Here is a 12,957-nt window from a genome sequence, read left to right as displayed (position 1 = left end):
GTGGCTACTTCCTCTGCCAAGAATCCACTGCCAGCGGATAGGGAAGCAAGGTCCCTGGAGAGATGGGGTAAAAAAGTCTATACCTCTACCACCCTTGCCATGAGGTCACTTAACTGCCTATTTCATATGTTTCAGTACCAGGATTATTTACTGGATGATTTACAGAAAAAGCTAGCCTCTCCTGAGCCAATTGCCAGAAAGGCATTGCAGGATCAGGTCCATAACACTCAGCAGGTTAGCAATCACTTTCTTCAGTGTGGTTATGATGCATTGGAAGCTACATGTAGAGCAGCTATGACAGGGGCTGTTATACGTAGACATGCTTGGTTAAAAGAACAGCCACTGCCAGACCATGTTAAAGTAAAGTTACTTGATGCACCTTTGGAAAAACAGAAGCTTTTTGGTGCTAATGCACAAGATGTGTTGAAGTCCATTGAGGAAAAGGCTAAATCAGTTCAGACAGTCAAAGATTTCCTCCAGGTTCAGCCACCCAGATTCAGCAGGAATTGGCCTTCGAAGAATTGGTCCTTTCCAGACACTGACAAGTTTCAAAGGGGAAAAAACAGGCGTGCTCGGGGTAGAGGGCAATACCGAGGCTCCTACAGGGGCCGCCAATGGCAACCACCAAATCAAAGAAGTGGCGCAGGCACTCCAGCTGCACCACAAGGACAATCACAATGACTTGACTTTCATACCGCCTACCAAGGCTCAAAGAGAAGCACCTTTAGGCGGAAAATTATCCTTATTCTCAAAGAACTGGCATATCTTAACCAAGGACAACTGGATTCTGGATTTAATAGACAAAGGTTACAGATTCCACTTCCATACTTTACCAATAAGACAAGGCATGCCAAACCTTGCCACATCATCAAAGGGCAGAGGCACTCATTCAGGTTTCAAAGCTGCTAAGAATAAGAGCAATAGAAAAGGTCCCTGCTCAGGAACAAGGCCAGGGTTTTTATTCAAGACTGTTCCTTGTTCCAAGAAAAGAAAACAAATGGAGGCCTATACTGGACTTGTCTATTCTAAATACTTTTCTCATTGTGCCAAAGTTCAAAATGCTGACGTTACAGCAACTCCTTCCCATGCTGGGCAAGGGGTCTTGGCTGGTCACTCTGGACTTCAAGGAGGCATACCTGCATGTCCCAATCAGACACAGTTGCAGAAGATACCTCAGATTTCTTGCAGGAACAGAGCATTATCAATTCTCAGCATTGCCGTTTGGCTTATCTACTGCACCCAGAGTGTTCACGAAATGCCTGGCATCAGTAGTGGCACACTGCAGACTCCAGGGGATTCAAATATACCCCTACCTGGACGACTGCCTGATACAAGCAGACAACAAACAAACCTTGATAGCAAACTTGGACTGTCATTCAATTACTACAGGCCTTGGGATACACAGTCAGCATTCAAAAATCAAGACTAATGCCATCCCAACAGATTATTTTCCTAGGAGCCAAACTGGACACAAAAACACAAATGGCCTTTCTCACAGAAGAAAAACAAGAGCAGTTACCAGAGTACTTCAAAGGCCTAGCAAAACTCTCCCAGCTGACTGCAAGGAAAATCCTGCAGGCCCTGGGATTCATGGCATCTTGCATTCTTCTGATACCTTTGGCAAGACTTCATATGGGAAAGCTGCAATGGTACTTAAAAAGCTTATGGTCCCATCACAGCCAAAGCCTAGAGGATGTAATCCCACTTATTCCATGTCTGCAAAGAGAATTTTTGTGGTGGGCTCAAGCAAGTCAGATAAACAAAGGCATGTCCTTCAACAAACCTCAAGCAGGTCAAATCATTACAACAGACGCCTCGGATCATGGATGGGGGGCGCACATGGAGGACAGATGCATTCAAGGGCAATGGACCCTAAGGGAATGGCATCTGCACATAAATCAAAAAGAAATGTTGGCAGTGATACGTGCAATCGAGACTTTCGAAAAATCACTCCAGCAAGGACATTTGCTAATAAGGACAGACAACACCACTGTTATGTTGTATATAAACAAGCAGGGAGGCACTCATTCTTATCCCCTCTGCAGATTAACAATGATTCTTTGGGAAAAGTCCCTGAGTCTGAAGATCCACTTGCAATCCCAGTTTGTGCCAGGCAAGGACAATGTTCTGGCGGACAAGCTGAGCAGAAATTTCTTGGATCCGCACGAATGGATGCTGCATCCTCACATTTTCTCACAAATAACAAGGGCATGGGGGATACCGGACATAGCTCTCTTTGCTTCTCACCTGAACCATCACCTGGAAAAGTTTTGTACAAGAACTCACCACCCTCTGGCCTGGAAAACGGATGCTCTCTCCTTCAGCTGGAATTCCCTAACAATGTATGCATTCCCTCCTCTACCACTGCTGACCAAGGTGATACTGAAGATCAAAGCAGAACAACCAACAGGCTTTTTGATAGCTCCAGACTGGCCAAGGCAACACTGGTACCCATTGCTGCTGAGCATAACTCGGACCAAACCGTGGCCTCTGCCTCTATGGCCTCTGCTTCTAACCCAGCACAATTACAGGACTGTTCATCAAAACCTGCAAACATTGCATCTGACAGCCTGGAGGTTACCATAGCTCCTTCCGATATCTCTCTTTCCAAAGAAGTACAAGAGATTTTACTGGAAGCACGCAGACCTTCCACCAGAAAGACTTATTCAGCCAAGTGGAAGAGATTCATCATCTGGAATGCCAACAAGGGTCAGGAAGCAACAGTATTGAGCATACCTCAGATATTGGAATACTTGGCAGAAATGTTTCATACTGGGCTCTCATATTCTTCCATAAAGATTCACGCTTCAGCAATCTCAGCAAAATACAACTGTGATCCACCTGTGTTTTCACATCCCTTGCTAAGACAGTTCCTAAGAGGGATAAAGAATATCAAACCTCCCAGAAAACCACCAGTACCTGCATGGGACCTCAATTTCGTCTTGGAAAAATTAACTCTTCATCCCTTTGAACCAGCAGCATCTTCAGAAATGCAATTTCTCTCCTGGAAAACGGTTTTCCTATTGGCAGTGACATCAGCAAGAAGAGTCTCGGAGATACAGGCACTCATGGCAGTTCCTCCCTTTCTCATTTTTCATCAGGACAGAGTCTCTCTAAGAACCAATCCTTCTTTCATGCCAAAAGTAATTTCCAGGGTGTCTCTAAATCAAGCCATTCACCTGCCTACATTCTTCCCCAATCCTCAAAACAAGGGGGAAAAGCTGCTGCATACTTTGGACATACACAGACAACTACGCTACTACTTGGACAGAACAAAGACCACCAGAAAGACTGACCAACTGTTTGTAGCCTATGCTGCTGGAGTTCAAGGAAAAGCAATCTCCAAACAAACAATTTCAAAATGGATTGGACACTGCATCAGATTCTGCTATTCCTTTCATGGAAAAGGTGTGCCAGCCAATATTAGGCCACACTCCACCAGAGCTATAGCCACATCCACAGCTTTCCTAAGAGGAGTGGCTACAAAGGACATTCTAGAGGCTGCTACATGGAGCTCCGTGCATACATTTACCAAGCACTACAACCTGCCTTTATACTCCAGATCCCGAGCAGGCTTTGCTTCGGAAGTCCTGCAGGGCATTTTAGCTACACCATCCCTTTCTTAGTTCCAACCACCCCCAGCTTGGCTATGGTATTCAACCCATATGTTATGACTGCAGTTGCATTCTTGAAGGACATAGTGCAGTTTTGTACCTACCATAAATGTAGATGTCCGATAGATATGCAACTGCAGTCGGATTTTCCCTCCGTCCTACCCCTCTGCAACTTTCTTTTTTGGGTCCACTACCCCTATTCCTATTAGCTGGGGGTATCTTTTATGGTGTATTTGTTTATTACTGTTGTGCATGTCTGGAATTGTTTATCCATTCACCAAATTTAGCCTTCCTTGGAGGGCACCTGGCATCTGGGGCAAGAAACACTGAAGAAGATGGCGTCGGCCGATGCCTTTATACTCCAGCCGTTCTGTTGTTGGAGAGGAGGCGACTCCGGCCGACGCCGGACCCAGACTTTGGAGTCCGGCCGACCGAGGGCTGTTTGAGGCAGGACAACCCATATGTTATGACTGCAGTTGCATATCTATCGGACATCTACATTTATGGTAGGTACAAAACTGTACTTTTCCTCTGATGACCAGAATTTACCATTATCTACCTATAAGGATTCTGATGCAGAGGACTCTATTCCCTTTGCTTCCCCCCCAGAGGATTTCTCTTTTGGTCAAACCTTGCATACTCTTAGGGAGCATTTTCACTGGGAAAGCCAGGATTACTCTGATTCTAAAAAAAGGCTTAGGGATTTTTTTTTTTACTCCTGCCCCAACACAGGCCGTTAGCTATCCCTCCTGTACTACACATTATTGATGATGCCTTTTTGGAATCTAGCTTGGCCCCTGACTCTTTACCTCCTGCTCCCAGAAAACCTGATAGATATTACAAGGTTCCCGACTCTCTCAAGTTCCTTTTTAAAAATCCTACTGCGGATCCTGACACCATTTCACAGGGACCCAAGGGCATTAAGGCTACTACTGGTAAAAATCCGACTCCTGATAGAGACTCCAGGGTGCTGGATAGATGGGGTAAGAAGGCATACACTTCTGCATCCTTGGCCATGAGGGCCTTACACTGTCAGTTTCATATGTTAAAGTATCAGCAACATTTTATTGGATTGCTTAAACCGAAAATGATGTTGATTCCTGACTGTGCTGAAAATAAGGATTTACAGGATTTAATGCATTCTGCTGAACAGGTTGGAAAACGTATTTTGCAATGAGGTTTTGATTCACTAGAGGCATCTTGCAGGGCTGCTGTCACTGGGTCAGTACTTAGAAGGCATGCTTGGCTTAAGGAGCAATCTTTGCCAGATCATGTTAAAGCTAAATTGCTGGATGCTCCCTTAAATCAGGATCGCCTGTTAGGCAACAAAGCAGAAGTTCTTAAAAAGTTGGAGGAAAAAGCTAAATCTATGCAAACTGTTAAAGATTTCCTACAAGTACAGCCTCCAAGATTTAGTAGGCATTGGCCCCCTAAGAATTGGCCCTTTCCTGCCTCTGCCAGGCCTCCTCAGTCCAAACCCAGAACCAGCAGAACACCCAGGCTTCAGTCCCAGGGTACACACAGGACTAAGCAGTGGGGGGCTCCCACTTCCAAATCAGGGAGTAGTAAGACCCCCCCCTATGGTAAGCTGTCTCAGTGACTTAACTTTAAAAATTCTAAGCACTTCTCAACTGACTGCTCCTTTAAGGGGAAAGATGGCTCTGCAGGCCAAAAACTGGCAATAAATTACCCAGGACAAATGGGTTTTAAATATAGTTTCCCAAGGATACAGATTTCACTTCCACACGTTACCAACCCCAAAGGTTGGCCAGATCCAGGTGTGGTCAGATAGGGACAATGAGCAACACCACCTTCTGTTATCCTTTTTTTTTTTTTTTTTTTTTTGCCACAGGCATATACATTTTTCACTGTGCAACTCTGCAATTGGTCACTCTTGGCCACTGGTCCAAAAGCTGATGTTTAGAGTCATCTTCAAGAGATAAGAGCCCTGTTGGGACAGCTTAGTCTGTTGTCCAGTTTTTTTTTGTTGCTGTTGTTGTTGTAGAGCCACTTGCCAGTGACATTTGTTTGGGAAAATTTTGAGTTACCTGGTATATTCCTCATGTACTCCTGAAGAGCTGCTGTTTGTGAAAATGTCAAATCCTTTACAAAGACAAGGATCTGAGGAGTTTTTTTTACAGATGGGCTGAGATCCTCCTACTGTGTTCCTTTCTGGAGACTGTCCTGCAAGAAAGCCTGCTGAACATTTAGAAGAGTTCAGGAACAGGGTAACCAAAAATGATGAAAAAAACAGTAAGTTTACCTTTAACTACAAGAGGAAGGTTTTGCTTTTGTATATGTTGCAAGAAGTAAGATATATTGATCATAATGTTTTTCTATCAAGTGGAGAAAAATGAGAAAGGAGGCAGCCACAGAAGGCATATAAAATCAACCACATTCAACGTGACCAAGTTGTTTTACAGGGTAATGTTTCTGAATGTACTTGGGTGGTAAAATGGGTACCTCTCCTCATGTAAATTCCCTTAAGAATAGCATCTTCATGCTAACTTTGTGTGCTTATTAAAAGGAGATGCTCATGCCTTGGAATGCACATCTTTTACCAGACATATTTGCAAACTGTCTGGTGTATTTATGCTTAAGGAGTGCTGGCACCCCCTTAACCCCCTACCTAACTAGTTGTAGGGAGGGAGGTAATGGATAAATTGGCATCCCCATGCAAAAGCTATCAATGAAAAGTACATTTTTTCAGGTAGAGTTGTAGTGTTATGTGAAATAAATTTCCTAAGCTACCTTTTTGGAATAGAGTAAGCGTAGTGAAGTGGTGCAGTGGAATGTGATTGTGTCCAACTATCAGAGGTCATGTGAACAGGAAACATGCAGGGCTTATTGTTGCTGTACTTTGTTAGACTGTGTAACTTTGTTGCTTCTCCTGTTAACCCTACCCATATGTTGATGACGTAGCTGTATGAGGTTATATTGGTGAGTAGAATTAGTTACAGATCAGGTAGACCAGATATTTTGAATAAAGCACCAGTGTTCAGAATTGAATGACACTTGAACTAATTTTGTAGCACTAATGTCTTGTAATGAAAACCAAGGTCACCGAACCTTGGATTGGTTGGGGGGGGGGGCTGCATTTTACAATGGGAATTTTCATCAACCACTGTTAATTTTTAGCAACTTTGTCTTGCACTGTAAGTGGTTGTGGTTGATGCACAGACCAGTCTCTTCCTGTCTGGTGTGAAATGGTAGCACTTAAAACAAATCCCTTGCAAGAAATAAAGTTTTAACTGATTGTTTTGCTTTCCTTGTTCATAAGAGCAGATTTTTTTGTCTTTCTAGATTTCATTTCATTTCTCCATTTCAGAGTTATGCTTTCCACTGCACATGAGAAATAATTTGCATATTACTTGGTTCATCGTAGTGATCACTTCTACAGTACCATTCATTAGGAATTCATGCTGACTTTGAACTTTGTATGTAACCTGTGTTGACTATTCTCTTTATCACAAGATGTCATTTTATATGGCGTGGTGGAAAATGAATAGTCAACACCATCTGTTATTCTTTAGGACACCAGTGCCTTTGAGGCATCTTCCAGAATGATAAATTCTAATTTTGGTTATTTTTTTTTGTTCTGTTATGTCCTCAGTATTGTGCTTGTTGTCAGAACCAACAAATGAATGTTAGGGTAATGTTGGCCATTATATGTATACTTTTTATATCCTCAAGGATCTGTGGATAGCAAGGACAAGCCTCAGTTGTGATGGATAAAGCCACAGTTGTGTAGTACATCAAGAAGAGAGGGAGGTATGCATTCCTGTCAGTTGTAATTGATAATGCTACCCTGGAAACACCACTACAGCAGAGCATCCTTCCTGGGTAGTTTGTTCACTTGAAGTAGAAAACCCTAGCAGACTATCTTGTAGATCTTCTGACAGTCAACATGTATGATCATAGAATTCAGTAGTCTTCATTTGCACAAGACTTAAGTGAGGTTGACCCCCCCCCCTTCTTAGACTACCTTGTCAGTCCTCAGAATTACACAGTCAGGAGTCTCTGCTGAAGATTCCCATGTAAGGAAGTTTGGGTGTAACCCATGTCAACTTTGTACACTGGGGATAACAATTTCTTTATGCCTTTCCTCCATTTCTTGAAATTCACAAGGTCCTGGTGAAAGCTCAGAAATATTGGGCAGTTCTTATCCTAATAGCATGCTTATTCTAAAGTTGCCCTGATTCTCCTTCTGTTATACCCTGTTGATTCATCTTAAGGCCACTCTGTTACATTACAGCCTTTTTTTTTTTGTTCTGAAAAAGCACATAGGCTTGCTACAACAGAATCTTACTTGGGCAGATGGAAAAAAAATCTGATATGCTGTGCATCTTTTAATGTTTCATGTCAGAGTACCCTTTTAAAGTAGTCCTGGCCTATGCATCATTAAATTCCACCTGTCAACTTTTTCAGCACCCAGTCCCGTCTCTTTCATAGTCAGACTTTTCTTGGTGGGAGGTGCTACATCCAGGAAGCTGGTGGCACTTATTTGGGCTTGAGTTTTATACTGGAAAAATTTATGCTCCTGTCTTTTGATCCAAGTAATGATTGTACCTTTATATTTCTGGCATTGAAGACTGCTGGCTGTCCCTTTGGCCTGTAAGGTGTATGTGCAATAGATACTGATGTCCACTGAGCAGTACACCATTTTCAGTCAAAGTAACCCATCCTTCATGCCCATGGTAGCTTCTGAACTAGTCCTGAGTCATATTATCCAGCTGACAGTTTTAAGTAGAGGAGAGGCTTTTCTGTCAAATATGATACTTGACTGGAACTAGAGAAAGGGCCATTTGTTACTGTCGTTGTACTAAAGCTTGGTAGACCATTATGTCACTGACTGCATTGCTTTTTGTTGTGCTTATCATGGTAAGTATTGTAAAGGTTAGGTCAAAATTCATTCCAGTAGAGCAGCAGCTCTTTTTTTCACAATATTTTGTGAGGCAACTACTTGGACTCCATCTTTGCTTTTTTGTGATCATTACCAGCTGTTTCTTTCCCAGGAGAAGAGTAGGATTTGCCATTGCTGTCTTGCAGGGCATGTTAACTTTTCCTCTTCAAGTCCTTGGCATGAGGACTTGTGCTACTGTAAGCATTCTTCCCATGTTTGTTGAATACAATTACAGCAGTGACCTGTTTTGAACATTAGTACAGCTGTGTGTAACAACTTGTTGCGACATCCTATAGGAGTAGATGTTCAAATACCCGGACCAGTGTTGCAACAGGGACCCTTCCTTCCTTCCCCAGAATGCTGTTTTGAGAGAATTAAAAAAAAAACAGAACCATCTTTTATCCTACATGTTAAAGGACATTGGGTGTTTGAAGGACTTCTTACTGACCCTTGGCCTGAAGATCTGTCACAGGTACATTTGGGACTGACCTTAAGCAGTCACACCAGAAAGAACATGAAGCCGGCAAGGGCTGCTGTCTTCTTTCCTCTGTCACAGTGATTTCTTCTTTGTGGCAAGAAAACTGTTGTATAGAAGCACCTTTCAAAGCTCTAGATGTCAATGTACATTCCTGTTTTCAGATGAATGCTACTTCAGCACTGATCCCACTATTTGAACTTCATCTACTTTTATATACAAATGGTTACTTTCCTCAAGGCCCTTTGTGATGTAATGCTGTTGGGGACTGTTTGAAATTATGCTGTTTTACCAAGTCCTGATGTAACATTAAGTTTTTTAATTGTCCCCTTGTATTTCCATTAAAAGAGTTAATGGGCTGTATTAGTAATACCCATTTGTTAACCAGGTAGGCCCACTAGAAACACAGTAGGCAAATAAAACCGGAGAGAATCAAACTCTGTACCTCAGGAACTGCAGCTCACTGCTTTAACAAGAGCAGAGTTCAGGATCTTGTAGCTCATTTTCTAGAATGTGAATTGTGAGGTACAAAACTTAATTGAATTAAATTTTGTTGTTGCTGTTGAGTGTTGTGAAACAAAAAAAGAAACTTTAAAAATGTCTTTAATACACTGAAGACACAAAGTGATTTTTACCCATTACAATTTGATGTCCTTATGTGTATGCTACATTTGTTTCTTACAGGACTTACAAATGGTAGTGGACGTTACATTTCTGCAGCACCTGGAGCTGAAGCAAAATACCGCAGTGCAACTAACACTTCTAGCTTGTTTAGCTCCAGCAGCCAACTCTTTCCTCCTTCTCGTCTTCGATATGGTCGATCAGATATAATGCCCTCTGGTCGCAGCAGATTACTTGAAGATTTCAGAAACAATCGTTTTCCCAACCTGCAACTACGAGACTTGGTGGGACATATTGTAGAGTTTTCTCAAGACCAGCATGGCTCCAGGTTTGTCTTGATGTAACAGTAGATGAAAAAAACGTAGGCTGAACTGAAGAATTAAGGCATTATACTATACTGAATTAAAGCTGCGCTATTTTAACAAAAATGTTTTTATTTGTGTTCTTGATGCATCCGTATTGTATGCACAGATATTTGTAACAAGAAACAAAAGATGCATTTATGTTTTTTACTATACACTGAAGTGAAGTTGTGTCCTCATGTCTATTATTTCCCTTGTTATGTTTTGCTTTGTTGTTGTCACATAGTAATGCAGCTGCCTGTTGGTTGTCATGAGTAGTATGATTGTAGTAAACATTTTTTGAGATTCAGTAAAGTAATATGGATTCATATTTATGTATTGCTAATTTAACATTGCAGTGAATGCTACAGAATAGATGTCTTGTATTAACTTGTACATGCAATTGTTTTCGTATTAAATAGTGAAATCTTCACTTCCAAATGAAAGAAGTAAAAATAATTTGTTGGAGAGCAGCAGCTAAAAAACTTGTCAAGAAAGTAGGGAACTTGATGTAAAGGGGTGCTGACATCATTGATCTAATTCTCTTCTTTGAAGAAGACATTTGAATAGAGATAATGGAAGGGTGCCATTATGTAATGCTGCTTACACCGAAGGGTGCTTTACAATTCCCTAGTTTAGAGGGATTTTAGGATAGTAAGGATAAGGGTCTGAGGTTTTAAGATGGATTTTAATAATTTGGACAGGAAAGTAAAGGAGCAGCATATTCCATTGTATGAATAACGTAGGGAATACAGGAGAGGCGATCTGATTAAAGTAGTAGCAAGCAGTGCTAATGAAGGTTAAAAGTGGCTGTAAACAAAAGAGAAAGAGAGTTTCTGGAAGGCAAAGGATGACGTGAGAGACGGGCTTCAGAGAAGCCATAAAGAAGGCATCTAGGACAGTAAAGTTAAGGAGGATTTTGAAGAGTTATTTTTGAGACTTGCAGAAGTGTTGTTTGTGACTTAACAAGCTGTACCAGTCCCTTAGTTGATTGAAGCAACTGTGAAGCTGTATATAAAAAAGCATAGGTGCCAAATACCTCCATGTCTCTTTCAATTGAAAAATGAGGTCAGAACACGTAAAGAATAGCAAGAGTTGACGAGGTGTAAAAGCAGGTCATTGTAGTAAGGAGTAACCAGCCTTTGAAAGTTGTTAGCCAGTGTATTTTAAGAGTTTGCTAAAGTGCTTAGTAGTTGGGGGCACTAACCTGGCAAGTTGGAAAAAAAAGTAATGATTGTGGAAAGATCTTAGTAGAAGTCACCAAACAAATGTTAGTATTTGTTCTGTGCAACAAAAAAGGTCATCTTATACAGGTGGAATGCAGATGAGAATCAATTAAACCATTAGTGATTTACAATGGCAATCAACCCTGAAAGTAGTATTCCCATGTTCAGGCACTCACACAGTAGATTAAATGGGTCTACTTGGATCAATTTGTGTGCTGTATTTCATGTATACTACTTTATAATACAGTTCACCTTTGAAGTACCATTTCTGTGTTCAGGCTCCCAGACAGTTGCTTAAATGAGTCTACTTGGTTCAGTCCAGTGAATGCTAGTTACTAATACCGGCTAATAGTACTAGATATAATGTCCTTTTCATTCATTCCTCAACTGATAGGTTCGGATCCAACTCAAATGCTTCTACCAGATCTTTGGATCCAGAATTCTCTGTCTCCTCCCTTTACCTACAGTGATGTGCCAACCCAAAATACCTCAGATCTTGTTTGCTACCATTCAGCGTCAGACATGGATCCTGTCAATGTTCTTCATGTTTCACTGTTGCCGTCATCACACTTAGGTTATCCTGCCAGGGGTAGCCCTCAGTCGGCCCAAATACCAGAGGCTTAGTATTTCTGCGTCGGTTGCTGTCGCTCCAGAACTGACGTCAGGTCGTTAGTGGTATAAAATCGGGCAGCCAATGCCATTACATCGTCTTTCTTGCCGAGGAGCCTGAAGCTTAAGCAGTTCACATGTGTGCCGTTCGGCCGCTACCTGAGGTTTCATTTCCGAATTGAAGTTGAAGTATTCTAAAGCTAAGTACCCTGTTGGGGATCCTTTTTTCTTGCTCTAACCGATGTCAGAAAAAGTTAACAATTGTCTCGCTTGTGGAAAGCAAATAACGCACAGAGACTTCATTCTTACTGCATCACCTGTTTAGGCCCAGACCACAACGTCCCTCGCTGTCGCTTTTGTGCTTTGTTCAACGCCAGAACTATACGTCGTCTGGCCCTTATTGTAGCTAGATATTTTCGCTCTCAGTCCTCGAATTCCAGTAATGCTTTGGTAAGCCTTCTGACTACCGATCTTCCAAAAAAAGTAAAGAAAAAGACAAAGACAGATCGTACAAGTCCAAAACCGCCGCCAACACTTCCGTTAAGCTAGTCGTCAGTTCTGCAGTCCTCAGTGAGGTGGTTTCGCAGCCCCTGATGCCTGCTTCTGGGGATTCGCAGGCTTTTACCGAGATGCTTTCGGAGTCCAGTATGCCATGAGACTCCTCTTCGACTAAGGATCCTGCGGATGTCTCTACCTTGGATGGGTCCGGAGCCACTGAGCAGGCACCAGCTTCCAAGGAAGTACTTTGCACTACCAATACTCGACACAAACCGACTACTTCTTTTGCGTCTTCAGTTCTTTCTAAAACAACAGACTTTCTAAGGCCCAGGTATGAATTACGTCCAAATAAACGACGACCCTAGCTCAGGCACCTGCTTCCTTGCCTCAATAGCAAATGCTTAAAATGGCGGAAGACCTTATTATGCTTATTAGGGGAAGCTAGGCTACCCCTTCCCAAAGAAAAAGAAACTTGTCCCCAATAGTTTTATCTGAACAGGAGTCCTATGACTCTGATGCTTCTGAATATGAAGGCATGCAACCCCTCTCTGCTTATGAGGATTCTGATGCAGAGGAATCCATTCCTTCAGCCTCTCCACTAGAGAATTTCTCATTTGGTGAAACACTTCGTACTTTAAGGGAGCATTTCCAGTGAGAATGTCAGGACTAT

General features: G+C 42.1%; 1 protein-coding gene across 7 annotated transcripts in view; it reads left to right on the top strand.

Moving 5' to 3' along the window:
• PUM2 (pumilio RNA binding family member 2) overlaps nucleotides 1-12,957 on the top strand; it is a 4,949,642-nt gene that overhangs the window by 2,716,637 nt on the left and 2,220,048 nt on the right. For all 7 annotated transcript variants that reach the window (XM_044067594.1, XM_044067585.1, XM_044067551.1 and 4 more), the window contains exon 15: nucleotides 9,677-9,941. In XM_044067594.1, coding sequence (XP_043923529.1) covers nucleotides 9,677-9,941 — 265 coding nt within the window. The remainder of the gene's footprint in view (nucleotides 1-9,676; nucleotides 9,942-12,957) is intronic.

The sequence above is a fragment of the Protopterus annectens genome, chromosome 1.part0 (genome assembly GCF_019279795.1).
Source record: "Protopterus annectens isolate FY-2018-M chromosome 1.part0, PAN1.0, whole genome shotgun sequence".
NCBI lineage: Eukaryota > Metazoa > Chordata > Ceratodontiformes > Protopteridae > Protopterus > Protopterus annectens.
The sequence above is the reverse complement of the archived record's forward strand: the minus strand, read 5'-3'. Positions and strand labels throughout refer to the sequence as shown.